Raw genomic sequence first — 27,954 nt, 5'->3', positions numbered from 1 at the left:
CTCTCATAAAAGGGTGATTATGAAGTCCTTATTTTCCCTTGAAGAATTCGAACAGTCACTAAAATTCCAAACTTTATCTTTAGCCATTGAAATTAGTGTTTCATCTTTCAAGTTCCCATTTTGACATAACACTTTTTCCATGGCTACTTGAAATTTTCCTGCCCTAGCACAAGTCATAAATCTTCTAGGAAATTCCTCCGAATTTTTATTGGTCGTGGTTATACCATATATGATGGTAGAAGTTCTTCCTTCGGATTAAAAGAGACCTTCATTGATTTGTTTTTGCTTTGCTCACTCAGGTTTAAACCACGATGAACTCTTTGAGGATTCTTGAAGGTTATCAATTTTTCTCGTAGCGGTGCTCACATATACTTTTATTTCATCTAAAATTTAAAGGTTGAAGTGACTAAAGCGTTCTAGATCAATCACATGGATAATTTAAAATATTGTTTATTAAATTATTGATAGTAATGATTTTAAATATTATTTATCCGCAACATAAACATATGACACACGTGGCAAAAGCAAATCCACACTTGAATGATTCGGATTTCTCCTTTGAATTTTATTTTTGGTATCTATTTTAATTATTACCTTCCATTTTGTCTTTGAGTTTACAATAATGTCTTTTTCATGCACGTTGGAAAAATGTTTTAACTTTATGATGGCTATTGACTTTATTTCATAGACATGAATAATAGATTTATTCCCTTATTCATTATATACAAATTTTATGATAAATATTTTAATAGTTTAATCATTGAATTTCATGTTTTATTCACATAGATCATGCACATCAAGTTTTAAGTTAATTAAAAATATTAAACTATTTAATTTATAAAAAAAATCAATCATTAAATATATATTACAAAAAAATATTAATTTAATTGAATATGATAAATAATATAGATTGATTAAAACATTTACATGCATAATAAGTATAATTATATTAATATATAAATTATTAAAATATTAATAATAAACATACTTATAAAGATGTTTAAGTAGGGTTTTTTTTCATATATATATACAACAAAGAGATAATCCAATTCGTTTGTTTCCACTAATATGATGCTTCTAAATTAGTACAAAACTAAAAGTTTTTACATTATGTAATTATGACATTGAAGTTAGGACTTTGAATTTCTCAGTATCGGTTTATTGACTGTTCATGCACCATCCACTTATCCTACGAAAACGGATTCATCGACGCTTGTATTTCTTCGAGTGTCCGTCCCCTGGTATCCGGCACCAGCTTCGCCACGAACAGAACAGTCGAGCCACATACGGTGGCGAAAATGAAGAATGTTCCTGGAAGACAGTGTAACATGGGAAAGAAAGGTCAAATTCTGTGGCTAAAATGATAACGTTGACAATATCAGATGCAATGATTTTTACCTGTTGAGCTCCATTTCATGAGGAAGTTAAATGCAAAGGAAATAATCCAAGAGCCTAACCAGCTAACCAATGTCACAAGGCTTCCAGCTGAACCTTTCATGTTTATGGGAAATATCTGAAATACTAACCCTTTTGTTTCAGTTCATATAATATTGAAGGCTGCAAATTAATCTAGATCATGGCAAACTTACCTCGGACATTATAACCCAAGGTATTCCTCCCATGCCTAATGAAAACGATCCCGTGTACACCTACATCGAGTCGAACGAATCGGCACGAAGATGATTCTGTTCATGGAAGCTACTGCCTAAAACACTGATTCACTGGATTTACCAGTACACCACCAAGTGATAAGATAGGAGTGGCTTCCTTCCATTGTTGAAGGTCCTGTATGCGGTCGAGTTTAATGTTTGAGAAAAGAATATCGAACATGAAAAGGATTTGGAAATTCGAGATCGATAAATCTCGTCGAACCTGCAAGAAAAATGACAATCCAACTAGGAAGCAACCCAAGCATGTTCCAGCTGCTGATACCTGTAGATATAAGTAGATTTCAGCAGGGACATTTCCACAATGTAATACATATAGAAGATAAATTTCTAGGCTTTTGTACCAATAAAAGCAGTCTTCGTCCGGATTTATCGAGCAAGACTACTCCCAAAGCTGTCATAGGAACCTGCAGAAGATTATTCCAGTCTTTAAGAAAAGCATATTAATCAAAATGATATGAACTCTGATGATAGTGCAGGTCATGATGAACCGACCTGAACGACAACCATTGCTATCATTCCAACGCTACTGGAAAACCCTGTCACAAAGAACTTGAAATAAAAAGATTTTCCAGTTTGAACTTCCTATATAGTTCTTCTATTGTTTCATAAACATGAAAATGTTCTTAACATACCAGCTGATATAAAAATTGAACTAGCATAAAATGCAATGCCATTGACTCCCCCGAATTGTTGCAGAACCATTAGGCCAACTCCAACCTTAACCAGTTTAGTTATACATTAATAGAACAACACATAGCAAAGATCAATTATGTGCATAGGATTGACGAATTCGTATGGTGAGGGACCGAGTGTATTCCTTTTGGAACAAGTCAAACAAGCTAGATTCTGAATGCTGTTGATGTTGTTCTGTATAATCCTGCAAAAGAAAATACAATAAAAAGTATAAACCTTTCGTTATTCCGGCACATGCCGTACTAATCCAAGGAACAGAAACCGAAACTTGCATGCATTCTGAGCTAAAACCTACTTTAATCTCATTTGCTTCATCAGAAATATCAGCATTGTTTCCCCTTAGGCGCTGCAGGGAAGCTTCACACTCTTTCCATTTACCTATCTTTGCCTGCAAAGATTTATGTTCACTAATTCAATGCATTTATAGATGCTTGGATTTACTTCGAATCATAATTTCAGAAGAAATCTAATTATTTAATAGCATGAGCCACATATTTATGAACTTTTGTATAAACTACTGCCTTGAAGTTACCTGCCATCTAGGCGACTCAGGGATGAAGAATAGACCCAAAAGCTGCATAAGACATGGTATAGTTCCTGAAATCATATCATACAGGGGAGTAACTGTTAGAGAATCCTTTGAAGTTCAAAGTAGCACAATAAAATCTGACACTTACCGATTAGAGCCAAAGTCCGCCAGGTGGCAAAAGCGCCTACGAGGTAAGTTAATGACACACCACAACAGATCAACAGCTGCAGAATTGATGGTCACTAGGTACATAAGCAAAAGAACATATTGAAATTCATCAATGGTGCTTAGTATTTACCTGATGGACTGATGTAAATCCCCCTCGAATATCCTTTGGTGTAACTTCAGCAATATATACAGGAACCTATAGTGGATAAGATTAGATTATTTTCTTCAAACATATGAATTGTTAGTCAAGTACGACCGCGATATGTTCATAGCTTACCACATAGGAAAGGAGTCCCATCCCATATCCCACCAGAAGCCGTCCAAAGTCAAGCCAAAAGGCAGCCTTTTCACATGCAGTTAATATGAATTGAAGCCATATAAGGTACTAGAATGTTGTTTTTTCTTAGAAGAATGGAAGCAAGACTGTAATCAAGTTAAGCAGGAAAGCACCTTGGAGAATATTATAGCAAGCCATCCTACAATGCAGAATATCTCTGCGAAACCCATCGTCTGCATCAAACGTCAACCAACATTGAAGAAAGTCCAAGGCATGTAAAGCTGTTTCGAGTTAGAATTATACATATGGCAAAATATGTCCTAGAAAATCTTACGCATTTTTGACCAATGTAATCTGCTATTCTCCCACTCATTACTGCACCTATCATTGCTCCAATAGTCAATATTGAACCGAAAAGAGAATACTGCAATGGTCAAACTACGAAAATTGTTGAAACTTATATATGTTATCCAGTTCCCTTCTAAAGGATATGAATACCATGTTAGGTTACATAACAAATATGCCAGCTTTTGAGCTTTTCATGATCAAAAACATGTAATGGGTACAATTTTACCTAACATGATCATGCAGCTCAGTAAAAAAGGTTGCATAAAGGCATTTGAAATAAAATTCTAAGGTAAAAATTATTGTATAAAGGAAACAGATCTATTTATACTTTACCTCAGTCACAGAGAGACCCAGATCAGCTATGATTCCAGTCTGAGCAGGTGATGAATATCCAATCTGGTAAATCAATCATATTAGTTCAACTTTTGTAAGAAGAATGAAACAGTACGATTACCATCGGCGAATCCGAATAAAACCCAACTTTTTTAAGTCTTATTGGTTTTCAACAGGTGAACAAGAACAGTCCAGGTACTGTGTAGAATTAAGGTCAAACTTAGCCATTCAACAGTCATTGTAATCAAAATTCATGGTCAAGCAGGAGAAGGGAAACCCCTTTACTTTGCAGATTATAAGTAAAACTAATCATTTCAATATTGAAAACAGATACTTACAGCAGTCCCAAAAACATAAGATCCGCAAACAGCGACAAAGGTGCTAAGAACAACCATAGTTGTTGCAGAAGTAGTTCCAATTCCACCTTGTTCTTCACCGGAACTACCATGTCCAGCTCCATCCGATGGTTTCTCTTTAACTATCAAAGAACTTGAAAGTTCACCATCTTCTATTTTCTGTCTACTCATCTCTCAAAAATTCAAGCAAGAGAAATGTAGCCAATAATTAAGCAACAGAGTAAAGGAGTTCGATTGGAAGTGGTGTAAAGAACAAAAGGACAAGAACTTAATTTTTCAGTTTGAAGAAATGATAAGAGTTATCCATTGGGCCTGAGGGTCCCCACATGAAATGTGATATTTGTTGGATTGTTTGAATATTTCATGCATATTGAGTAAATGGTTTTCATTTGTTCATATGAATTAAATGTTCAAAAAGCCAAAACCTATAATATTTTGATATTTATAAGAGTCTCTCTAAATGAAATACAATTACTTGAATGGCTGAGCTGCCTGCAAAAGAAAATTCCAAATTTAGCTGCCATTTGCCAAAGTGAACTCAAATTCCAAGTTTAGATATTTAAAAAAATTGAATGTCTCAATATCATACAAGTGTACAGTTTACAGTATACAAATGTATACAGGGTCTTTTAAGACCAATATGAGGAAATGGAAACGGTTCACCAGTATTGTTCCTCCCTGGAAATGGTCACTTGTGAAACAAGAATGAAAGTAAGCCATATGTGTGTCGTTTGTAAACATGGTGCATTCAAAGCCATGCAAGATTAAATCTTATATGTTACGGAAAACAGGTGCGTGGTCGAAGCTTGTATTTCCTCCATTGTTCTCCCTTTGTCTCCGGTACCAACTTGTCCCCGAATAGAACAGTTAAGGCTGTGGTTACTGAGAAAAAGAAAAATGGTCCTGCAATGAAGTTTTCTGATACATTTTAGTTCAGAAATGTAATGTTAATTTACTCTTATAGGGAGGGAGGGAAATGGACCATGTTTTAGTTAAACGTATCTCTTGTTTCCAGATTTTAGGGAGAGCATCGATCTCGGAATTGCCACATACCTCTGACATTATGATCCATGGTATTCCTCCCAATCCTATTGTGAAAGTTTTAGCACAGACCTGAGTTTGCAGTACTGATCAGTACAGGGATTATTTGTTTCCCTATTTTGATAGTACAAGGTTTTTGGGTTGTTACATCCTACTAAAAGGTATTAATGTATCAGTACATTGCACGTATACAGTATACAGATGTAATATATGCAGGGTCTTTTAAGACCGATATGTGGAAATGCAGAAGGGTTCACCAGCATTGTTCATCCTTGGGAATGATCACTTGTAAATATACGAATGAAAGTAAGCCATATGCGTATTGCTTATACATATTGGTGCATTCATGTCCATTCCTTATATCTTAAATGTACAGAAAACGAGCGATAGATGCTTGTATTTCCTCCAGTGTTCTCCCCTTTGTCTCCGGGACCAACATGGCCGTGAATACAACAGTTAACCCTGAGATTCCCATGAAAAAGAAAAATGTTCCTGCAATCATATTTGCTGATACATTTTAGTTCAGAAACATAATCTTAATTTACTCTGTTAGAGAAGAAACGGAGAATGACCTGCTGCGCTCCATTCCATCATAAAATTGAAACTGTAAGTAATGATCCAAGCAGTGGACCAATTAACTAGAGTCACCAGGCTTCCAGCTTGAGCTTTAACATTGATAGGAAATATCTGACAAATAGTATGGACCATGTTTTAGTCAAATGAATCTCTTGCCTACAGCTATTGGGGAAAGCTAGATATGCAAGCAACGGCGAAGATTTCGATCTCGGAATTGGCACATACCTCCGACATTATAATCCACGGTATTCCTCCCAAGCCTATCGAGTAGAATGTAGCACCAATCTGTGTTTGCAGTACTGATCAGTTCACACATATAGTTTGGCTTAATATGTACCTATAGTTGTTTCGATGCATGCAGGCACTACAAATAATCATGTACTGTGTTCATGATTACAGCATTGACAAAATAGGTAAAATATGTAAGACAGACTGAAGTACCAATGTGCCGGTAAATGCCACAGACGGAGTAAGTGCCTTCAGATCGGGGAATTCCTTATTATAAAATAGCATCAAAGTTTTCAGGAAAAAAAAAGAAGAAAGAATTGGAAAGCTTTAAACAGGAAAGGACAATCTCTTGAAAAAAAATAACTAAAATTTGCAATACCTTAAAGCAGAATGACAGTCCCTGAAGAAAACAAGCAAAACACATTCCACTTGCAGAAACCTGCATAAAATTGGATTGATTCCATATTTACTTGTTTGTTCAACAATTTTACCATCTTGAAATGAACTTTTTACGAAACGAACCAATAGGAGCGGTCGTCTACCGGATCTATCCATTAAAAATAAACCTAAAATAGATGCCGGAATCTGCAAAAAACAATGTAATTGGGATGTCTCGGAAATGCTTGGAACATAATTTTACATTAACTCCAAGTTGGAAAAGAAGCCATGAAGGTACCTGTACAATAGCTAAAACTTGAAGGCCAAGGTTACCTGATATGCCTGTTGCAAACAAAACTTTGTGTCTTCTTTGAATAATTTCTGCAGCAATAATTATATAGGAAACAACATGGAAGACGTAAATTTACTGGCTTCGTTGAATATGCTACCGGTATAATATGCAATAGCACTATTTCCTCCTAGTTGTTGCAATAACATTAGGCCAACTCCAATCTGCAGAGTTCAAGAAGCCATATGTGAAATCATCAGGAAAGTCTTTAAAAGAAATTAGCATACTAATCGAATGTTACTCGAAGCTCACAATGAGTGCATTAGCATATCTCCTTTGGAACAATTCGAGGAAACTTTCTTCCGTCTGTTGCTCAAGAGTTTCCATATAAACCTACAAGATATTGTAAGCACATAACATTTCTTGTTATCATGAGGAAAACTATGTGTTCACAGAAGTAACAAGATATCAAGCCAATACGCTACTCTGATATCAGAAGCTTCTTCAGAAATGTCTGAGTCCTTTCCCCTTAGACACTTCAAAGAAGCCTCAAACTCTTTCTCTCGACCGGATTTTGCCTGCAGAAGTCGGTCATGTTTTGCATTCACGTGTTCGTTTTAACATGTGTACTTGAAAAGCATCCAAAGATTGGGAGACTACTATGTTAGGCTTACCAGCCATCTAGGGGACTCCGGAATAAAAAACAAGCCTATAGTCTGTACTACACAGGGGATTGCACCTGAAGGAAACGGAATGGATAAAAAACTTAAGCCAACTAACACTACCTTTAGCTTAAGTTAATAAGAAAATTGTATATACCGATCATAGCCAGTGTGCGCCACGAAATGATTGTTCCAGTGAAAAATATAAGTACAAACCCACAAGTAGTCATCAACTGCACCATTAAGAAGCTTAAATCGAATTAACGATAAGCTGAAAAATCACATTTTCAATTATGGGTTTAGTATAGTTTACCTGATTTGCCGATGCAAATGATCCACGGTGACTCTTAGGTGTTATTTCAGCTATGTAAACAGGTACCTGTTTTCATATAGAAAGTTCAGCTATATATCATTGTTAAGTTACTTCAAAACTGTTTCAAGTTGATGAAATATGTATGAACTACAAACTTTAGTACATTACCACATAACAAATCACACCACCCCCGATTCCGATCAACAGCCTTCCGATGTCCAGCCACAAGGCATTCTTCCAACAGAAAGTAAACATACACTTTTTACGATCTTTCTTACTAATTGTTCCATTATCGAATTCAAAGCTAAGCGTAGCTTTACCGGAAAGGAAATAATTTAAAGTGGAAGTTAACCTTTGCGAATGCTATTGATAGCCACCCAGCAGTGCAGAAGACATCAGAGAACCACATTGTCTGTTTCTCAATAGTATATGAACACATTAACTTAGAAGAATATGTAAAGGCTTAACCAAACAAATATAACTTACCCGTTTTCGACCGATAAGATCTGCTATCTTCCCACTTAAAATTGCTCCTACCATTCCCCCAATTGTCATTATTGAACCGAAAACAGAGTACTGCAAATTGGTGTCAAAGATTACACATCTATATTACTAGGATTCTTCGTTTCCGCACCATATCTATATCTATTTCCAATACATATTCGAATATAAATACGAGATAAACTTCGAAAAAATTAACTATAGCTGAGTTTATCACTCACAATAATCCGAGTAAGATAGTTAAATAAACTCACCTACAGCTTTCTTAAGCTTTAAGAAAGTAAATTGAGTAGGAAAAAAAAGTAGAAAATATTGGCATGTACTAACTGCTGACACAGAGAGGCTCAAGTCTTCCATGATCCCATTCTGAACAGGTGATGAATAACCAATCTGGGGTCATTTTCAAAGTTAGTTCATTATATCATATACTTACATATTAATATAAATTTAAGGTTCTTTTTGTTAAAAAAATGTTGAAGATCTTCACGTTGAGGATATGAAGAAGAAGAAGAAGAAGAAAGGGAAGAGCTTACAGAACAGCCATAGCAGAAAGAGCCACAAACGGCAATAAACGTACTGAAGACGAGAACAGATGTCAATGAGGAAGCTGCCGGCGAGGATGGTATGTTAAGGTCGCCGGTAATACTGTCACCACCGGCGCCACCATTGATGCTTGGTTTTGTTTCATTTGGCGGTCCATATCTGCCTGTTAACAGCCCTTCTTCCATGCTTTCCCTCTCCATTTTTCCTACTTCTGAAATTGTTGAAGAACCAAGTCAAACGTTGAATCTATATCTCTGCCGTTTGTTTTCCATGATACAACTTTCAACCTTTGGGTCGTTCTGCGGTGCGGCGCCTAAAAAACGGCTAATATACGGCGTGACCGGTTAAACAAGTGACCGGTTAAAATTTAGACCGGTTATGTTATATTATTTAACCGGAAATATTATAAAGTACAATAACATACTAGGTAGCGCTTATATAATGTAATAGGTAGCGCTTATATTTACCTATTTTATAAGTAAACCAGTATATTTATACCGATAGCATTGCAAATTTACCTATTACATTATATTATATTGAAAGTGTCCATACTTTTTATAAAAAGGATCGATACTTTAACAGTGTTTCATGTTTTCCACCTACAATATTGATTTAATAATTTCATTTGCACAAAAAATTATTTGATTGTTTTGATATTTTATAAAATATTATTTAGAATTTTTAATTTAATAATAATATATACCGTAACGAAAAAAATAAATCATTAGACGCCTATAATTACTAAATTAATATCTTAAAACTCACTCAAAAGATAACCTTAAATTAATGTTTTCCACAGTGAAAAAAGTATGGACACTTTTATAAAAAGGATAGACACTTTACAATATAACCATTACCTATTACATTATATAAACGATACCTATTACATTATATAAGGGCTACCTATTACATCATATGTTTACCTATTATATTGAAAGTGTCCATACTTTTTATAAAAAGGATCGATACTTTTTTTAAAACTTATGTAATTTATGTTTCAATTTTTTTAACAGTGTACTGCGAATTTAAAATGATAATATACTTGTAGTTATTGTACATACCTAAATATGTACTGCGAATTTAATGTTGTACCCACCCTTTAACTACAGAAACATGTTCAAAATGAACCTTCGTTTACATATCCATCAACTCCTGGAGCACTGAACTTGCACAACAAAATTTTTGCCATGGATAATACTGATGTAGACAATGTTAAGCCAACCGAGGAATGCCATGAAGTACATAATGTTGATGAATCTGACAGATTGGTTGGTCAGCTCTTCTGTTCACGTGATCAAGCTTGGCACTTTTACAAGGGATTCGCACGGGAACATGGGTTTAGTGCACGTAAGGGAACAACACGGCTTGACGTGGAAGGGAATGTGAAGACACAAGAATTTTGTTGTTCCAAAGAAGGGTTTCGAGTATCAAAAGTCAATACTGTTGATCGTCAACGTGCTCATACGCCAGTCACAAGAACAGGATGTAAGGCTAGAGTCGTAGTTACAGCAACAAATACAAACGATCAGTGGGTTATAAGTAAGTCTGATCAGAAACATAATCATGCATTGTGCACATCTGCTATGACACCATTTATGCGGTGATGACAGGGCCGCAATCATATCTGTTACAAAATTTGAAAACCACACATGTCAATTATGATGAATACTGCATAAATTAAGCTTTCTATTTGTGATAACATCTCATACCCATTCAATTGCTTATTCTTCTTATGCTCCACAAATTTGAAGTTTTTCAAGGGATACTTTCCTAGAGATCCACATGACTCAACCCAAATGCGTTTCTTATTATAAGAATCTAATATTTTAATCTGCATTAAAATAGAAGAAGTTATGCACCAAAAAAATTATGCATTATAATTTACATAATGTCCTTTCATACATACATACATACCAATCTCTTAGCATCCTTCACTCTCTGTTTAGCTGCTTCAGTTGTAAACATACTATCATATATTGTTACAACATGATCTACCATATCCAACACCAACAGATACCAGTGTGAATTATGGTAGTTTATTGTGATCATTATCTGCAACAAATTTCACACCCAATTTGACAAAATTCAACATTCTATATCCGAAAACATCATTTGCAATTGGTATGGTGTCTTACCTTCTCACAGTCCGTGAATTTCACATAGTTATCCAATATGACACCCCAGAAGGTAGAAATATTCTCAACACTTTCTTTATTGTTGGCTTCCAACGCCTGTTGCTGTAATTACGCAACAAACATTATTAATTTACCGTCTATAACACTACTTTTCAATATTTATTAATTTAACTCACCACTAAGAGGTATGGAAGGTAGCCAATCCTCCGGTGTGACTTTTGAGAATCGTAGCATATGGTCCAGGCGAGCAAATCGATAACCTAACAAAATTAATTACACAATCAGAACATATTCAATAAGTTTTATTTATTTTCTACTTTCTACTTACCACACCGCCAACCCATTCTGTAGGCTTCAACGTTGCAACGTCGTATACAGTAGCGAATTGATTTCCCATTGATATTACAGAATATCTGTATGAATCATTAGGATTAATATCTTGTCATGAAATATTTAAATATCACTCACAAAACAATATATTTCACTTACCCCGATTCTAACTCGCTATTCCATAAATAATCACAAATTGCAGCTTCGATGTCATCAATTCCAGTTGGAATGTCCGCTTTTTCAACCTACAATTTTGCATACAAATTTTTGTCACAACAACATAATAAAAATCAAATTAAGTATTCTTTTATTAAACTTACCTTCTGCTTCTTCTTCTGGGGTGCATGACATTCCGAATCCAAAACTGCTGCTATGACACTCTCCGGTGTATAAAGCACATTGGGCCTCTCCTTCCTCCTCATTTCTTCCATCTCTTCTTCTTCCTCCTCCCTCTTTTCTTCTTCATATTTTTTCAGTTCATCGTACTTTTTTTCTACATAGCTCTTCATATCTTTTATTTCACCCTTCAATTGAGCTCCTTCATCCGAGTATTTATCAACCACCCCCTTCACCCCCGTAAGTTCACTCCTCAAATCAACAACCTCCTTCACCACTCCCTCAAATTTCTCTCCCGTCACCATCTTAATATCACCCCTTAACACCGAAACTTCTTTCACCACTTCACCCCTCAACACCTCTACTTCTTTCACCACTCCATCTATTTTCCCTTCCACTACCCCCTTATGCCTCTCGAGTTTCTCTACGACTTGATCAAGTTTCTCTTCGACTCTTGATTGTCTTTGCATGATTTCAAATTGGATTTTTTTGATATCAGCCAATTCAGACATCAAAATGTCGAAGTTACTCTGTTTTGCTTCACCGTCGTCCCACTCACCTTCATCCCCCAATACTTCTTCCCTCAATACAACCATCCCTCCTTTCTTCTCCTCTGCCTCCACTGCCTCCTCTACATCCTTGCCAATAACCTTCAAAAAATTAAATTACAATATTAAGACATTGATTATATTCTTAATATTATTTAATTACATTTATTACCATTTCTTGCTTCTTCCCTCTATCCAACTTCAACTTCACCATCACTCTAACCACCTCTTCCTTCCCCCATGCACGGATGCGTGCCACTCCGGTTCTTTCATAAGCCGGCACTGCCTCACAGCCCGACCAAAAATCGAACAGTGCAACCTGCATTTATAATAAAATTAGAATTTTTATATAAAAACACAAAAAAGTGATTCAACTCATTTACCTCTAAGATTGCTATGCACCCTTTGAGGTATCTCTGGCTGCCCTTTTTAAAGGTGATAATTGATTCAATCAATCTCGAATGGATATATTCAGCCCAATTGAATTCACCCTTCAAGCCTTCATCGCAAATGAGCTTCATATATTCCTTGTTCGTTGACGTATCACCCGTTGGACAAAGAAATATACCGACAAGGTACAATAGAACTCGGGCCTTCAGCTCATCCCCCAAGTAAGATCCACTTTTGATATCCTCTTCAACTTCAGTATATGTCACCTTATGATTCAAACCATATTTGGAGGCAAGTGCTTTCCAGTTCTTACTCCTACAGACTTCTATAACACTTTTGCCTTTGTTTTGTACCCCCAATACGGCTGCAGCAGTCGATACCCCCAGAGGGAATGAATAATCACCATACTTAGCCATACATTGACTGACGTCAAATTGTGCCATCAAGGATCGACACAATTCCCTCCGAATAGGTCGATCCCTTACTCCGATCAACGATCCAAAACCTATTTCTCCCAGCACATTCAACTGACCCTTCTCCTTAAGGTGTTTAATTAATAAATTCACCCTTTTAATGCTGCACCTTGTCGACACTTCCTACATTTTTTAACAATATATAATGTTATAGTTCTTATATATTTTGTATCAACGTATTTACAAGTTTAATGAATACCTTATTTTCATGTGCTTTCCTCCGTTCTTTGTATTCTTTACTATCATTCCTTGACTGTGTGATGTAAGGTTCCTTTTCAGCATCACTCATTGAATTCCATTTGGACCTCACATCTTTTTTCACCTAATATTAAACATAAACGTTTCTTAATCAATACATTAACACTAAATACTAATACTACTCAATGTCAATTTCATTTTACATACCGAACCGCTCTGTGTGCCATCTCCCTTCATCCTTTTGCATTCGGCCATACTGTTAACATTTAAAATTTGTAATCAATTTAAAGTTTATCGATACTTTAATCCAATTACCATTTCAACAATAATAACAAAAAGACATTGATACTTACTAGAAGTACATATATCCACCCTTTGGTTGCTTTCGAGTCTCGGCCTCAATTTCAAAGTCATCTGCTCCACCAACAATTTTCCAACCCATTGACTCCATTTTTCCTTCATATATCAGTTTACGCAAATCAAATTATTTTGTTACATACACTTTTCAATATACAAATATAGATAACTACTCTTGTGGTAAAACGGTTTTCTTCAAAAGAATTTGAATGGCCACACCAAAATGTGTCGGCACATTTATACAACCTATAATATCATTTTCTACCTATAATATTTAATAAAAGTATCGACATTTATCGTTTTCCTTGAATATCTATTTCTACCTGCAATCGGTCCCAAATGCTTCCTTACTCCAAAACCCCAAACAACACATAAAAAACCCTATCGCGATTACTGTAATAATAAAAAATTAGGGTTTCGACAACATACTTTTCGATTCGACTGCAGCAACAAACAAACAAACTTCGCTTTAGAAACGCCTTCTGAAATGCAGCAACAATTACTCTTCGATTTCAAAAACTCGTCCGTTCTATCTATTTTCAGAGGATATTTAGCTTATATTTTCATCGGATATGTTATTTATATTTAATCGATACAAATACAAAAGTGTCGATACTTTTATGTCAGGTGTCGATACTTTCGAAAGGATAATTACCTATTTCTTTGAAAGTGTCGATAATTTATTACACGTACTTACGAAAGTATCGACACTTTCAATATATCCGGTATCATTTTACCGTTTTTATCATTTTGATACCGGTTTTATCATATTTTTACCTGTTATATCGTTGTGGATCGATATTTGTTTTTAAAGTATCGACACATTATAGGCGCTATAACTGCTTCTCTTTTAAATTCACAAAGTGTCGATCCTTATATAACGTATCGACACTTTTAATTTTACCGGTTTTATCATTTTGTTACCGGTTTGATCATAATTTTACCTGGTATATCGTTTTGGATCGATATATTTCTTAAAAGTATCGACACTTTTTAGGATTTAAAACTGCTTTTAAAGTTATGTAATTTATGTTTCAATTTATTTAATAGTGTTTTATGTTTTCCACCTACAATATTAATTTAATAATTTAATTTACACAAAATTTTATTTGATTGTTTTGATATTTTATAAAATATTATTTAGAATTTAAATTTAACAATATTAACCAAATATAATAATAAATATGTTTTCAACAGTGAAATAAGTATGGACACTTTTATAAAAATGATATATACTTTTTTGAAAGTTATGTAATTTATGTTTCAATTTTTTTAATAGTGTTTCATGTTTTCCACCTACAATATTAATTTAATAATTTCATTTACACAAAAAATTATTTGATTGTTTTGATATTTTATAAAATATTATTTAGATTTTAAATTTAACAATATTAACTAAAGATAATAATAAATATATTTTCACAGTGAAATAAGTATGGACACTTTTATAAAAAGGATAGATAATTTACAATATAACAGGTAAAAATATGACAAAACCAGATTCATTATGACAAAACCGGTAAAATTTACTTGATATGTTAAAAGTATGGACACTTTTATAAAAAGGATAGATACTTACCGATAACCAAAGTTTACCGGTTACCAAATTTTTTAATAGTTTTTCATATTTTCTACCTAAAACATTATTAGTTGTCAACATAATAGGTACCGCTAAACCGAATTTATTAAATACATTTTAATGTATCCGGTAATGCTGTATATTAGCCGTATATTAACCCGCCTTTCCTGAGACATTCCCTCAACCTTTTCTACATAAATAAAGAAATACCCACCTAATTTCTTTTAGCAATATTTTATGTTTACATTTTCAAAAGTAAACAAATGATTCCGATTATAAGATATTATTTTGTTGAGAAATTAAATTATTAAAAGTTATAAAATAATTCATCAACTCTAAAAAGTTATTTTATTGAATCTATCAACTATTAAAAGTTACAAAACAGTCACTCAACTATTCATTATTTTTCAAAGTCATCATTTTTCGTTAAAAAATTAATAATCGTCTAAGTTGGACGTTAACATGTTGATTAAGATATGATAAAATCTAATCTCATAATCTCAAACGACTATCATATCTCAGTCAACACGTTAACGTCCAACTCAGACGATCATTAACTTTTTAACCGAAAAGGATGAGTTTAGAATATAATGAATAATTGAGTGACCATTTTGTTATTTTTAATAATAAGGGGACTCAACAATATAATATCCTATAGTTGAAGGACCATTTTATAACTTTATCCTTAAATTTTTCATCAGCCTAAATTCTAACATATCCATATATTTTATTGGGTAAACCACACCCATTTAATAACAGTGATTTTAATTTGATAATCGATATTTTAATCTTATTAATCAGATTATTTAACTAATTAGACGATATCAATCAAGTTACATACTATTAACATTCGAAGAGAAACTGACATGACGGATTATCAAAAAAGTATAATTACACATTTCATTTTCATTACTTATACAATCTATCAATTTAATTTAAATTTTATTTTAATTTAATAAATTTAATCATATAATAAAATGATAACATACTTCATTAATGACATAATGTGAGTTGAACTGCAACATTATGTATATATCTTTTACTATAGCTAGCGTCAGAAAAGTTAAAAGTGACCAAGAGTGTATCCAAATTCAATAATTAAATAGTTTGAGAGTACCTAAATCACTAAAACAATTTTAATTGTTGGTTATATATATATATACATATTTAAATTGTAGTTAATGTAAGATTAAAAATAAAAAATAATTTTAAGATTTTTATATTTTTAAATTAAATTTATTATTTCTTTTTATGATTATATATTAAAAATCCATTTAACAAAATCAAAGGATTGTATCGAAGGACACGTTCTCCCCTCAAAGGATTGTTTCAAATACCTAGGGTCTATGATACATAAAGATGGAGGTGTAGATAATGACGTTACACACCGTATAAAGGTAGGATGGCTAAAGTGGAGGACTGCTACTGGAGTTTTGTGTGACAAGAAGGTACCTCTAAAACTTAAGGGAAAATTTTATAGAATGACAATAAGACCAGCGTTGCTGTATGAATCAGAATGTTGGGCAATCAAGAATGATCACGTAAGGAGGATGGAGACCACAGAAATGAGAATGCTTCGATGGACATGTGGTAAGACTCTGTGGGACATGACACCAAACATTGCAATTAGGATGTCCTTGGGGGTGGTGCATGTATCCGAAAAATTGAGAGAGGGAAGACTAATGTGGTTTGGCCATGTCCTTAGGCGACAATCATCTGATGCGGTCATGAGGGTAGAGTCGATTACAGTCGACGGTGCCAGAAGGAGAGGATTACCAAGGAGGAAGTGGGTAGACTGTTTGAGATCTGATTTGAATGATTTAGCCCTTACCGAGGACATGACCTCTGACAGGAAAGTATGGAGACTTAAGACCAGAGTAGCCGGGTAGTTTGGATCACAGCCATAGGGTGTAGCATCTCTGTCTTCTTTTTAATGTCTTTGTAGTAATTTCCATGACTTTTACTTTTTATATGGTTTCTGTCATTGGAATTTATGAAGCCTTAGAACTAAGGTAGCGGAGTAGTGTTACCTAAGTTTAGGTTTTAACCCAATTGACTTTATTCCTTCTCGTAGCTTACTACCGCTGACTACTGTATATCCTTCTCTTCATGTTCATTTTTTATTTAAATTTAGTCGGACTTACGTTTCTGTCTATATGCAGAGATTTTTACGTAGGGATTTATTTGCAGAGATTACTTCCCATTACAGATGTGCATATGAAGACTGCTTATGAAGACTGTTCAACTATGTATTTATTTATTTATACATACAGTTTATTTTATCTTTATTTTTAATTTTCTGACTGTCAGAGGTCTTTCACGGAAGTTGCACTCTACCTGGCGTTGGGGGCAGCCTACTACCCTATCCTACCTTCCCCTTATCCCATTACATATTGGAATAGAGTTTTGTTATTGTTGTCGTAAACTACACAAGTCAGATAATAAGATAAATTTATAATTTTAATTATATTATAACTTAAATTGGACATTTTAAACTTTACAATTCAATAAAAAATTACTAAATTATAAATTTAATTTTTAATAAAAAATTATAATTATTGGTTAGATTAGAAAAATATTAATTTAATCACTGAATATATGATCATTGAATTATATGAAATCTATTATAATTAGGTGATAATTGATGTAGTTTATCTTATTTTATTTGTTGCTTGTGGATTTTGGCTTTAAATAGTTTGCTTGAATATAAAAAATGTGTATATATAAGCATAGGGTTAATAAATAATTCTGATATGGACCACTCACTTTGATCTTTTAATCTTCATTTAATTTAATATTATGTTGATAAATATATTTTTGGATAAATTATTCATCAAATCATTTCCGAGATCTAATCCCACATATTGTCCAAACTACTCCAATGCTAATTATTGAGATAATAAAATATTAAAATATTTTTTTATTTTGGTTCACTTTTTCGATTTTTAGGGTTTTATCATGACTAATTTAAATTAATTTATGTCGTATACATGATTTTGATAGGTGATTGAGTCTCCCAGTGAAAATTTTCTACTTACATAAGAATTCGAATTCGAATATTACTTAAGCGATATTAAACTGCTTACTACTTGAACCAATCTTAGTTAAAACAGTTTCTTTTTGTTCAAGAATCTTGTTGACATAAAAACCCTTATTTATTTAACCATGTTTATCTTTCCAATTAATAATATATATTAAACTATAATATATATTAGTAATCATCTTCGAAAACGATAATAAGAAGAAAAAAAAATTATTTATAAAAATGTGACATTAGAAAAAATAGTAAAAAATTAAAAAAATATTATAATTGATGGGACGTGATGGAAATGATTTTAGGCTACTTTATTCAAGTTAATAGTAATAAATTATTATAATTTATTTACAGTCAATATTTTATTAGGTATTAATTTCTTTTTCTTTTGACACGCGAGATTCATGACATTTTAGAATTGAATAATATTTTTTATATGATATTTAAATTAATTAAAATTTTTCTCTTTTAGTAATATTTTTTATTATTTTAAAAAACGAAAATAATGTAAAAATAATGAAAACTACTCTAAATATTATAAATGTATTTTATAATTTTAGATTGCATCTTATTTATTAAACTACTCTATAATATTATATATATTATAATATTTTATACTATTATAAGATATATATATCTTATATGGTTAGAAAGTGAAAAATACCAACCAATATGTAGTACCATAGTAGTATAAATAATTAAAATTAAATTTGTATAGAAACTTAAATAATTCAACTCAATTCAACTCGAATTTTATAAACTCGACTTAATTTTTAAAAAATTTAACCTTAGTCATAATATACGACTCGTCATCTTGAATAATTTGAATTTTTTTACTCCTCGATCACCTCTATTAGATAGGTTTATCCAGCAAACCAATTTTTGACTAATAATAGTAAAATAAGTTCATTTTCTTGATCCTGACTTAACGATTTGAAAATGCTGGATTAGGTGAGAGATTAGTTAATTTCAATTGACTTTTTAATTAAAAAAAAACTGTAATAACATTTTAGTTTCTTTTGTTTACAAATTTTTATTAATTTCACTTACACTCTTTAGAAACTAACAAAAATTGTCATAATGAGGTGATAGAATGAAAGTACGCAACATGCGTATATTATTTATACATACTGGTGCATCCATGGCCATACCAGGAATAAATCTGATATTACATAAAATGAGTGATAGAAGCTTGTATGTCCTCCGGTGTTCTCCCTTTTGTCTCTGGAACCAACTTGGCGACGAATGCGACAGCTAAGCCCGAGATTCATAAACGAAATATGTTCCTGCAATGATGTTTGCTGATACATTTTAGTTCAGAAATGTAATGTTAATTTACTTTGTTGGAGAAGAAATGGTGGATGACCTGTTGAGCTCCAGTCCATCATAAAATTGAAACTGTAAGTAGTGATCCAAGCAGCTGACCAGTGGACTAAAGTCACCAGGCTTCCAGCTTGAGCTTTAACATTTATAGGAAATATCTGACCAAGAATATGCACCATGTTTTACTCAAATGAATCCCTTTCCTACGGCTATTATAATCCTCTGACATTATAATCCACGGTATTCCTGCCAAGCCTATCGTGTAAGCCGTAGCACCGATCTGTGTTTGCAGTATTAACCAGTTTATACATGTAGTTTGGCTCAATCCTAATCATGTATTAACCAATTTATAGTTGTGAATATGCATGCAGATTCTACAAAGAACCATGTATCGTGTACTTGAGCTGCCTAATCCTAGTCATGGTTATGGCCATTGGGAAAATAATTGAAAAGCAGAAGACAGTAAAACCGACGTACCAAAATGCCGGGAAGTGCTAGAAACGGTGTAAGTGCCTTCAGATTGGGGTGTTCCTGATTGTGGGAGAAAGAATCAAATAAGAATGACAATCTCTTGATGAAGAGAATTAAGCTTTTTTATACCTTAAAGCAGAATGAGTCCCTGGAGAAACTTGCTTCTGTGTGTTGCTCACGAGTTTCCAAATAACCGTACAAGAGAATATAAGCACACATCATGAGGAAATAAGCGTTCCAAATTTCCTGGGGAAAAACTAAAAGATATGAAGCTAAAATCTACTCTGATAATAGCTGCTTCTTCAGAAATATCCGAGTCTCCCCTAAGACGCTTCAAGGAAGCTTCAAACTCTTTCTCTCGACCATATATATTTTGTCTGCAGAAGCCATTCACATCTTGCATTTACACTGTGTCAACTCAAAAGTAAAGAATCAAGTGCATAAATTCTCTTATATCTTTCTCTAACATGTTACGGACTTAAAAAGCTTCTGAATACTATGGAGTTAGACTTACCAGCCATCTAGGGGACTCTGGAATGGAAAACAAGCCTATTAGCTGTACTACACACGGGATTGCACCTGAAGAACAGAATAGATAAAACACTATACTTAACTAAAACTATCTTTTGCTTTATCTATTAAAGAAAAAACCAAAGTGCATACTGATCATAGCTAGGGAGCGCCATGAAATGAAGGTTCCAATGTAAAACATAAGTGCAACCCCACAAGTAATCATCAACTGCACGATAAAAGAAACTCATATCTAATTAATGTTAAGTTGACAGATCACATAGTCAATTGATTTAAGTATATTTTACCATATTTGATGATGTAAAGGAACCCCGGAGACTTTTAGGTGTTATTTCAGCTATATAAACAGGTACATGTTTCATAATGTATATCAGCATAAAAACTACTTGAAGTTGAAAAATGAACAGCAAACCTTAGTGCACTATCACATAACTAATCATGGCACCCCCGATTCCGATGGACAGCCTTCCAATGTCAAGCCACAAGGCATTCTTCCAGAAAGAATTAAGCATAACCCTTTATTAGATCTTCTTAAGAATTGGCCTATATGGGGTTACAATAACTAGTTAACATAGAACTACATTGAACTGGAAGTTAACCTTTGCATATGCTATTGATAGCCACCCATCAGTGCAGAAGACCTCAGAAAACCACATTGTCTGTTTCTCACAGTCAATGAACACATTAATTTAGAGGAATAAACCAATATTCAATGGAATTTAACTTAAAACAACTGTGTAAGATGTAAAGGCTTAAAGAAGAAGAAGACGAATTCACTCGTTTTCTACCGATAAGTTCCGCTATCTTCCCACTTAGAATTGCTCCTACCACTCCTCCAATTGTCACTATTGAACGAAAAACAGAGTACAGTAAATTGGTGAGAAAGATTACAAAGGATTCATCAATTTTTCACAAATATTCATGTCCAATCGATTTGTCACTCACCTAAATCCTAGTAAGATAACTTACCTTCAGGTTTCTTGTGCTTTAAGTAAGTGGAAGCTTATCGAATGCATGAGTTTTTGTGTTTGTAAACAAATAAAAATTGAAAGCAAAAATTATAGAAGAGATTGGGGAGTACTAACTGCTGGTACAGAGAGGCCCAAATCTTGCATGATCCGATTCTCCGCTGGTGATGAGTAACCAACCTGGCTCCATTTTCATAGTTCATAAAGGTAGCAAATACAATCATCTATTGTATGTTTTCATTCAGTTTCTCCCCAAAGCTGATGGCATGTTAAGGTTGTCGGTAAGACTGCCACCGCCGGAACCATTTCTAATTGGTTTTGTTGCATTTGGGGATTTCTTCCTTCCTGTTAATAGCCCTTCTTCCATGCCTTCCCTCTTCATTTTTACAATTTTACTGCTTTTGAACTCGTTTAAACAAACAAATTAAATGTGAATCTATATGTCTGCCTTTAGCTTTTCATTTTTTTTTTCAAGTATAAAATATATAGACGTGGAGGTAACGGATTCGAATGTGAGATGAGACGAATGTTCAACTAACCTAAAGTTATGTTAAAAAAATAACCTAAAGTTAATTATTGAAATTAATAAATACAGAAAGAAAAAGGACTCAGCCAGACCCTTCCTAAAAGACATGTGTGCTACTTTTTAATGAAGCCCGTAAAAGAATTAAAGATACTGTCAAAATCTTCGTTTATAATTTTTTCTGCTACTTTCTCGAGAATCAAACGGAAAATTTATTTTCCTTCAAACGAAAATGTCATCGGGACACAAAAGTTGAATCTTGTGACGTGTCACAAGCCACACTTGTATATGGACGGACCTAAACCCAATATTCATGACACAAAAGTTAGTCCTAATTAGATTTATGTGTGGAACCACTAACTCTTGCAATCTTGTAACGTATCACATGCCACACTTGTATATGAACGGACCTGAACTCAGTATTTGATAAACTTATATTTAGTGATTATCTTATATTCTTATAGTAATTTTTTATATTTATATTTTATATATACATATATATATATATATAATTATGTCTAATAATATTATGTATTTAAATTTTAATTCACACTGAAACTTGAATATGATGTGTGATGTTAACATAAAGAGATGTGATGTTAACATGAAGAGATATACTGTTAACATGAACAGTTGTGTAATGTTAACATAAAGAGATATAATATTAACATGAAGACAAGTTCGCTTTGAAACTTTTGTGGCCCTAGGGCAAACTTAAAAATTGGACATCTAATAATAAATATTTTAAAAAATTTCTACAATTCTCGTTAAGCGTGGATAAACACCGTTAACGATGAGTACTATTAAATTAATTTATAAAATATTAAATATATAATTATAAATTAGTTAAAAATCTAAATATAATATAATTAAAATAAAATATGTATAAAATATTAGATTTATAATCTTATTTTAATTATAATTATATTAAATATTAATTTGGAAAATTTATAAACCATAATTTATTTTCATAGCTTTAAAGCTCCTGCCACCGTTACCGCCGTCACTGTTGTCATCACCGCCGTCGCTACCACCACCACTATTACCGTCGTAGCTGCCACCACCACTGTCTCCACCATTAGTATCATCTTTCACCGACGATTTAGTCTTTGTCGTTCGCCAGCAGTGAAAGATGATACCTTGCGGAGACGATGGTGATGGTGATGGTGACGGTGAGAGCTTCAAACCTATGGAAATAAATTAGGGTTTATAAATTTATCAAATTAATATTCGATCTAATTGTAATTAAAATAAAATTATAAAAACTAATTTTTTTTATAAATATTGTATTTTAATTAAATTACATTTAGATTTTTAACTAATTTATAATTATATGTTTAGTACTTTATAATTTAATGTTTTATAAATTAATTTAATGGTGCTCATTATTAGCAGTGTTAATCCTTGCTCATCGAGCGTAACAACGTCATCCTATTTAAAATCTTTTAAGAGTAGACAAAAATAAATTACTAATTTACTTGTAAATTATGTGTTTTGTTTTGCTCATAATAAATATACTAAATTTCAAATAAAACAATTCAAAAAAATTATTAAACCCTGAACTACTCACAAAATAATTTCTACGAATATTTTTAGATGTACTATTATTAATAATAGCGTCCTATCAATATGGTCAAATATATTTTTTTCGATGCATAAAATGGCTAAATCATCCAACTTTTCTTGTAACATTAACAATCTTAAATAAGTTTTCTACAATTTTAATTTAAATTTTTTCTGCAATATCGTTTATTAGTGCATCTAAAAATATATAAACTAAGTTTGCTCGATGCATCGAAAATACATTGCTAATATAGTCTAATAAATGAATTGTTTCATGAAAATAAGTTTCAAAAAAATATTTCAAAAAATATATATTTCAAAAAAATCTTAAAGGAGATTAATATAGTGTTTCTAGGGAAAACTATCTTAAGGTAGATAAATTTGGTGTTTTAAATAAAGCACTTTCAACGAATGTATTTCCAAAGAAATAATTTCAAATGAGATGAAATTTTCAAGAGAAATAATTTTTTTCTACCAGCCCCGTCCAAATCTATAAAGTGGTTCATCATCCTCGTGTAGATAGTTTTCTGATTTATACGTAACATTGTAAGATTGCCTCACTCAATATTCTGAAAGAATTTTAGTTTGTTCTAAATATTAATTTATAGAGTTGGAACTCAAAGTACCACAGAAATTGTTAGGAAAGTAAACATTGTTTTCCATCTATATTGACTCTTTTCTAGACTGGACTGGATTGACCATTTAAGTCACAGATGAAAAATGCACTTCATCATATTCATTGTCGACACCGTTTTTCGCCCGGGCGGGGAAAGATTGATTCCAACTCGGGGTTTTCTCTTTAAAAATCATTTCGAAATGTGAGGAGTCGCCACCAATCATTTAAGGTGCAATTGGAAAACTGTAAAAACTGGGTGATTTTAATAAAATATTTTATTTTAATAAAATACCGAGTTTTGGGGTCTACGAAAATCCAGAAATCAGGTTCGGGAGTCAGTTACGCGTGGGGAAGGATTAGCACCCCCACAAGCGCCCAAAAATTGGTACCTAGTTGATTACCCTATATTTAAAATCAAAAATTTTGAGTTCGATCTTTATTTAATTTAAAAATCATTAAGAATGTAAAGTTGAAAAGGGTATTCGTTTATCGAGACCGATAGCATTCGTCCCCGAGCGTAAATGCGGGAGATCAACTATTGTGCCTAATAACCGAACATTGCCTCGTTTTTTAAAACATGATGTGGTTTTGAAAAGGATGTCGACTTATTTAGGGAATTACTAGTAGTCACCTCCTGAGCGTGATCGCGGGAGATATACTATTAATTCCTTAATAAGTGAACAGTGCCTTAGATTTATAAAAAAAATGCGATCAAGCAAAATTTTATTTAATCCTAATTATACTAAAAATTAATTAAGGCTCTTTTCTAACATACGGTGTCAAATTATGAGAATTAAGGAACCTAGGGGGCTCAAATCTAAAAATGTAGGCTCTATTATTAATTCTATGTGATTTTAAATAATTATTAAATCGAATAACCGAGATGGTCCCTCGAACGTTTACGCGAGGGCCAACTCGAATTATCCCCTAAATTAAAAGAATAGTTTGAAATCTAAGCTAAAATGGAGGCTCTATTTAACCTATTTAATTATATCAATATTTAAAGTCTAATTGAAGTTCGGGAACTAAAAGTGTCAATGAACTAAAATATCGAGCTCTAAAAAGACTTAAAAATCTAAGGACCTAGATTGAATGTTTTTAAAGTTAAGGGACTAACCTAATTATTAAACTAAAATTTTTACAGAATATTAATCATTAATTAATTTTAACCGAATAATTAATTCGAGTATTCGGGCGTATGATGCGAAAACTCGACTCGAATTGCCCCCTAATTAAACTACTGTGTCATCCTAATTTCTAATTTGATTTGAATATTAATCTAATTTAAAAAACAAAATTTAGAATTAAAACTACGAAACAAAACAATTAAAAATAAATTTAAGGGAAATAATTAAAACAAAAGATAATAAAAAAATATAAAATAAAATAAACATAAAATAAAGACCTAATTGCATAAATATAAAATAATAATGACTAAAATATAAGAAAATAAAAGTTAGTAACTAAATAAGAAATAAAAAGTGACCAAAATGTAAAAATTAAAATAATAAGCTAAATCAGAAATTAACAGTGACTAAATTAAAATAAAACAACATCAACATGCATGATCAAAATAAAATAAAAAAGGGTGACCATAATATAAACACACTGAAACTGAAGATTTATGTGTGATTTACCCATTAAGATATGTGAACCAAGCAAAAAGTACATTAGGATCTGGGGACCTAACACTTAATTAGCCCAAAATCTAAAATAAAAAAAACTATCTCTCCTTTTTTTTCTACAATCTGCCCGTGAGTTCCCTGTTTCCCTCATCTCCTCTTCATTATTTCTCTCAACTCTCTCACTCTTTTTTCTATTTCCTTTTTTCACTTTGTGGAAGATAAACGATCGGTGACCATGAACCACCATGGCCACCACCGCGAACCACCCCGATCTTCTAAGGTAAGGATCTACTCACTCTCTTTCCCTTGTTTTATTTTACATGCAAAGCTAAAAAAATTGTATTCGATTCGAAACCGAAAAAAATACTCGAAATACCTTGGAATAATATGATTTTTATTTTTTTTTCTCTCCTCATCTAAATTATTTTAGTATTTTCTCGTAATAGCATAGAGTAAAAAAAATCAGTATTTGAATACGAAAAAAATTACCCTTTAATATGCTTGTTTATTTCTCTAAAATCTTTGAAAGAAAAAATCCTCTTTTTTTTATTAAATGCGTTCGGCTTTTACAACCATATTTACAATGATTTTTCAAATTGCATGAGCAGTTGGTTACACCTTAATTCTCGCAGGGAATAAGGGATGATGGGGTTGGTGTTGAAAAATGGTGTGGTGGGTATTGATGTTGAAAAATGAGATGGTGGGTGTTGATGTTTGAAAATGGTATTTACAGCATCCCCTCTTTGCTCATTGATGTGAAACGGGAATGGAGCAAAGATAATAAAGCACCATTTTTTTATCTTGGTCTCTTCTTGTCACGCTGCGAACTCTTCACTGGGGAATGTTAATTCTTCTCATTCTGTGAAATCATCGATTCTTTGCTGCAAATGATGTTATCTTTACTTCGTTCTCTTGGTTGAGTCTTCATCTTCAGTTCTTCTGATTATGAGTTCTTCTCATCCTGGTCTTTCCACTGGAAATGCTGATCTCTCTAGAGAGGTGTTGTTGATTCAACTCCATATGTGATGAATCGAGCAAAAAGTTGACGCTGATCCAACTCCTTCTGCGATGGATTTGAGCAAAAATAAAAATATCGATCCACCTCCTTCTGTGATGGAAATCGAACGATATGTCGATGTTGATCTACCTCATTCTGTGATAGAATCGAGCTAAAAGTTGACGCTTATCCAACTCCTTTTGCGATGGATTTGACCAAATATAAAAATGTCAATCCACCTCCTTTTGTGATGGAATCGAACGAGATACTGGTGATGATCTACCTCTTTCTATAATAGAATCAAGCTAAAAGTTGACGCTGATCTAACTCCTTCTGCGATAGATTTGAGCGAAATAAAAATATTGATCCACCTCCTTCTGTGATGGAATCGAATGAGATGTTGGTGCTGATCTACCTCTTTCTGTGATAGAACCGCGCAAAAAAGTTGACGTTGTTCCAACTTCTTCTGCGATGAATTTGAGCAAAAATATAAATGTCTATCCACCTCCTTCTGTAATGGAATCGAACGAGATACCGATGTTGATCTACCTCTTTCTGTGATAGAATCAAGCTATAAGTTGATGTTGATCCAACTCCTTCTGCGATGGATTTGAGAGAAAATAAAAATGTCGACGCTAATCCAACTCCTTCTGCGATGGATTTGAGCGAAAATAAAAATGTCGATCCACCTCCTTCTGTGATGGAAATTGAGCGAAATGTTGGTGCTGATCTACCTCCTTCTGCGATAGAAACGAGCAAAAAGTTGACGTTGATCCAACTCCTTCTGCAATGGATTCGATCAAAAATAAAAATGTCGATCCACCTCATTCTGTGATGGAAATCGAGTGAAATGTTGGTGTTGATCTACCTCCTTCTGTGATAGAAACGAGTAAAAAGTTGATGTTGATCCAACTCCTTCTGAAATGGATTTGAGCAAACAAATGTCAATCCACCTCCTTCTGTGATGGAATCAAACGAAATGTTGGTGCTGATCTACCTCCTTTTGTGATAGAAACGAGTAAAAAGTTGATGTTGATCTAACTCCTTCTGCG

At 33.0% G+C, this 27,954-nt stretch overlaps 2 protein-coding genes and 2 long non-coding RNA genes across 5 annotated transcripts in view; 1 reads left to right on the top strand and 3 right to left on the bottom strand.

Moving 5' to 3' along the window:
- Window positions 1-5,488, bottom strand: part of LOC120167289 — a 60,661-nt gene extending 55,173 nt beyond the window's left edge. The window contains exon 1 of the long non-coding RNA XR_005520031.1: window positions 5,428-5,488. This is a non-coding gene — a long non-coding RNA (uncharacterized LOC120167289). The remainder of the gene's footprint in view (window positions 1-5,427) is intronic.
- LOC120167286 (sugar transporter ERD6-like 5) lies at window positions 1,142-4,552 on the bottom strand. Its single transcript, XM_039176356.1, has 18 exons — window positions 4,357-4,552; window positions 4,019-4,081; window positions 3,672-3,761; window positions 3,511-3,570; window positions 3,338-3,403; window positions 3,191-3,256; window positions 3,041-3,116; window positions 2,896-2,960; window positions 2,659-2,751; window positions 2,468-2,547; window positions 2,303-2,388; window positions 2,163-2,206; window positions 2,012-2,074; window positions 1,873-1,932; window positions 1,732-1,785; window positions 1,590-1,649; window positions 1,399-1,513; window positions 1,142-1,311 (listed from the first exon to the last, which is right to left on the bottom strand). The coding sequence occupies exons 1-18, from the start codon at window positions 4,543-4,545 to the stop codon at window positions 1,190-1,192; spliced, it is 1,452 nt and encodes a 483-aa protein (XP_039032287.1). The 5' UTR covers window positions 4,546-4,552; the 3' UTR covers window positions 1,142-1,189.
- On the top strand, window positions 3,366-18,509 carry LOC120167290. Its single transcript, XR_005520032.1, has 4 exons — window positions 3,366-3,485; window positions 8,203-8,207; window positions 8,656-8,664; window positions 18,496-18,509. It is a non-coding gene; the product is annotated as an uncharacterized LOC120167290 (long non-coding RNA).
- LOC120167280 (sugar transporter ESL1-like) lies at window positions 5,580-22,060 on the bottom strand. Of its 2 annotated transcripts, XM_039176348.1 has the most exons (18): window positions 8,896-9,156; window positions 8,690-8,752; window positions 8,348-8,437; window positions 8,214-8,273; window positions 8,030-8,095; window positions 7,862-7,927; window positions 7,706-7,781; window positions 7,561-7,625; window positions 7,372-7,464; window positions 7,199-7,279; window positions 7,026-7,110; window positions 6,896-6,939; window positions 6,742-6,804; window positions 6,599-6,658; window positions 6,433-6,486; window positions 6,217-6,276; window positions 5,988-6,102; window positions 5,585-5,907 (listed from the first exon to the last, which is right to left on the bottom strand). In XM_039176348.1, exons 1-18 carry the CDS (start codon window positions 9,103-9,105, stop codon window positions 5,780-5,782), a joined length of 1,479 nt encoding a protein of 492 aa, XP_039032279.1. In that variant the 5' UTR covers window positions 9,106-9,156; the 3' UTR covers window positions 5,585-5,779. The 2 variants fall into 2 exon arrangements, with proteins under 2 accessions (XP_039032280.1, XP_039032279.1); XM_039176349.1 differs by lacking the exons at window positions 8,690-8,752; window positions 8,896-9,156 and adding an exon at window positions 21,696-22,060 and having other exon boundaries at window positions 5,580-5,907.
- Window positions 22,061-27,954: the final 5,894 nt, after the last annotated feature.

The sequence above is a fragment of the Hibiscus syriacus genome, unplaced genomic scaffold, assembly GCF_006381635.1.
Source record: "Hibiscus syriacus cultivar Baekdansim isolate YM2019G1 unplaced genomic scaffold, ASM638163v2 tig00111671_pilon, whole genome shotgun sequence".
Lineage (NCBI taxonomy): Eukaryota > Viridiplantae > Streptophyta > Magnoliopsida > Malvales > Malvaceae > Hibiscus > Hibiscus syriacus.
Note: the sequence above shows the minus strand (reverse complement) of the source record. Positions and strands in the feature narration are given on the sequence as shown.

Excerpts from the sequence above, each read along its gene's own strand:
- LOC120167286 (XM_039176356.1), bottom strand. The coding sequence starts at position 4,545 with ATGAGTAGACAGAAAATAGAAGATGGTGAACTTTCAAGTTCTTTGATA. Across the intron at positions 2,752-2,895 it reads CTGAGTCGCCTAGATGGCAG|GCAAAGATAGGTAAATGGAA; the intron begins GTAACTTCAAGG and ends AAATCTTTGCAG. Across the intron at positions 1,650-1,731 it reads TATCACTTGGTGGTGTACTG|GTGTACACGGGATCGTTTTC; the intron begins GTAAATCCAGTG and ends GACTCGATGTAG.
- LOC120167280 (XM_039176348.1), bottom strand. The coding sequence starts at position 9,105 with ATGGAGAGGGAAAGCATGGAAGAAGGGCTGTTAACAGGCAGATATGGA. Across the intron at positions 8,096-8,213 it reads TATCAATAGCATTCGCAAAG|AATGCCTTGTGGCTGGACAT; the intron begins GTTAACTTCCAC and ends TTCTGTTGGAAG. Across the intron at positions 6,805-6,895 it reads AAGTTTTAGCTATTGTACAG|ATTCCGGCATCTATTTTAGG; the intron begins GTACCTTCATGG and ends TGTTTTTTGCAG.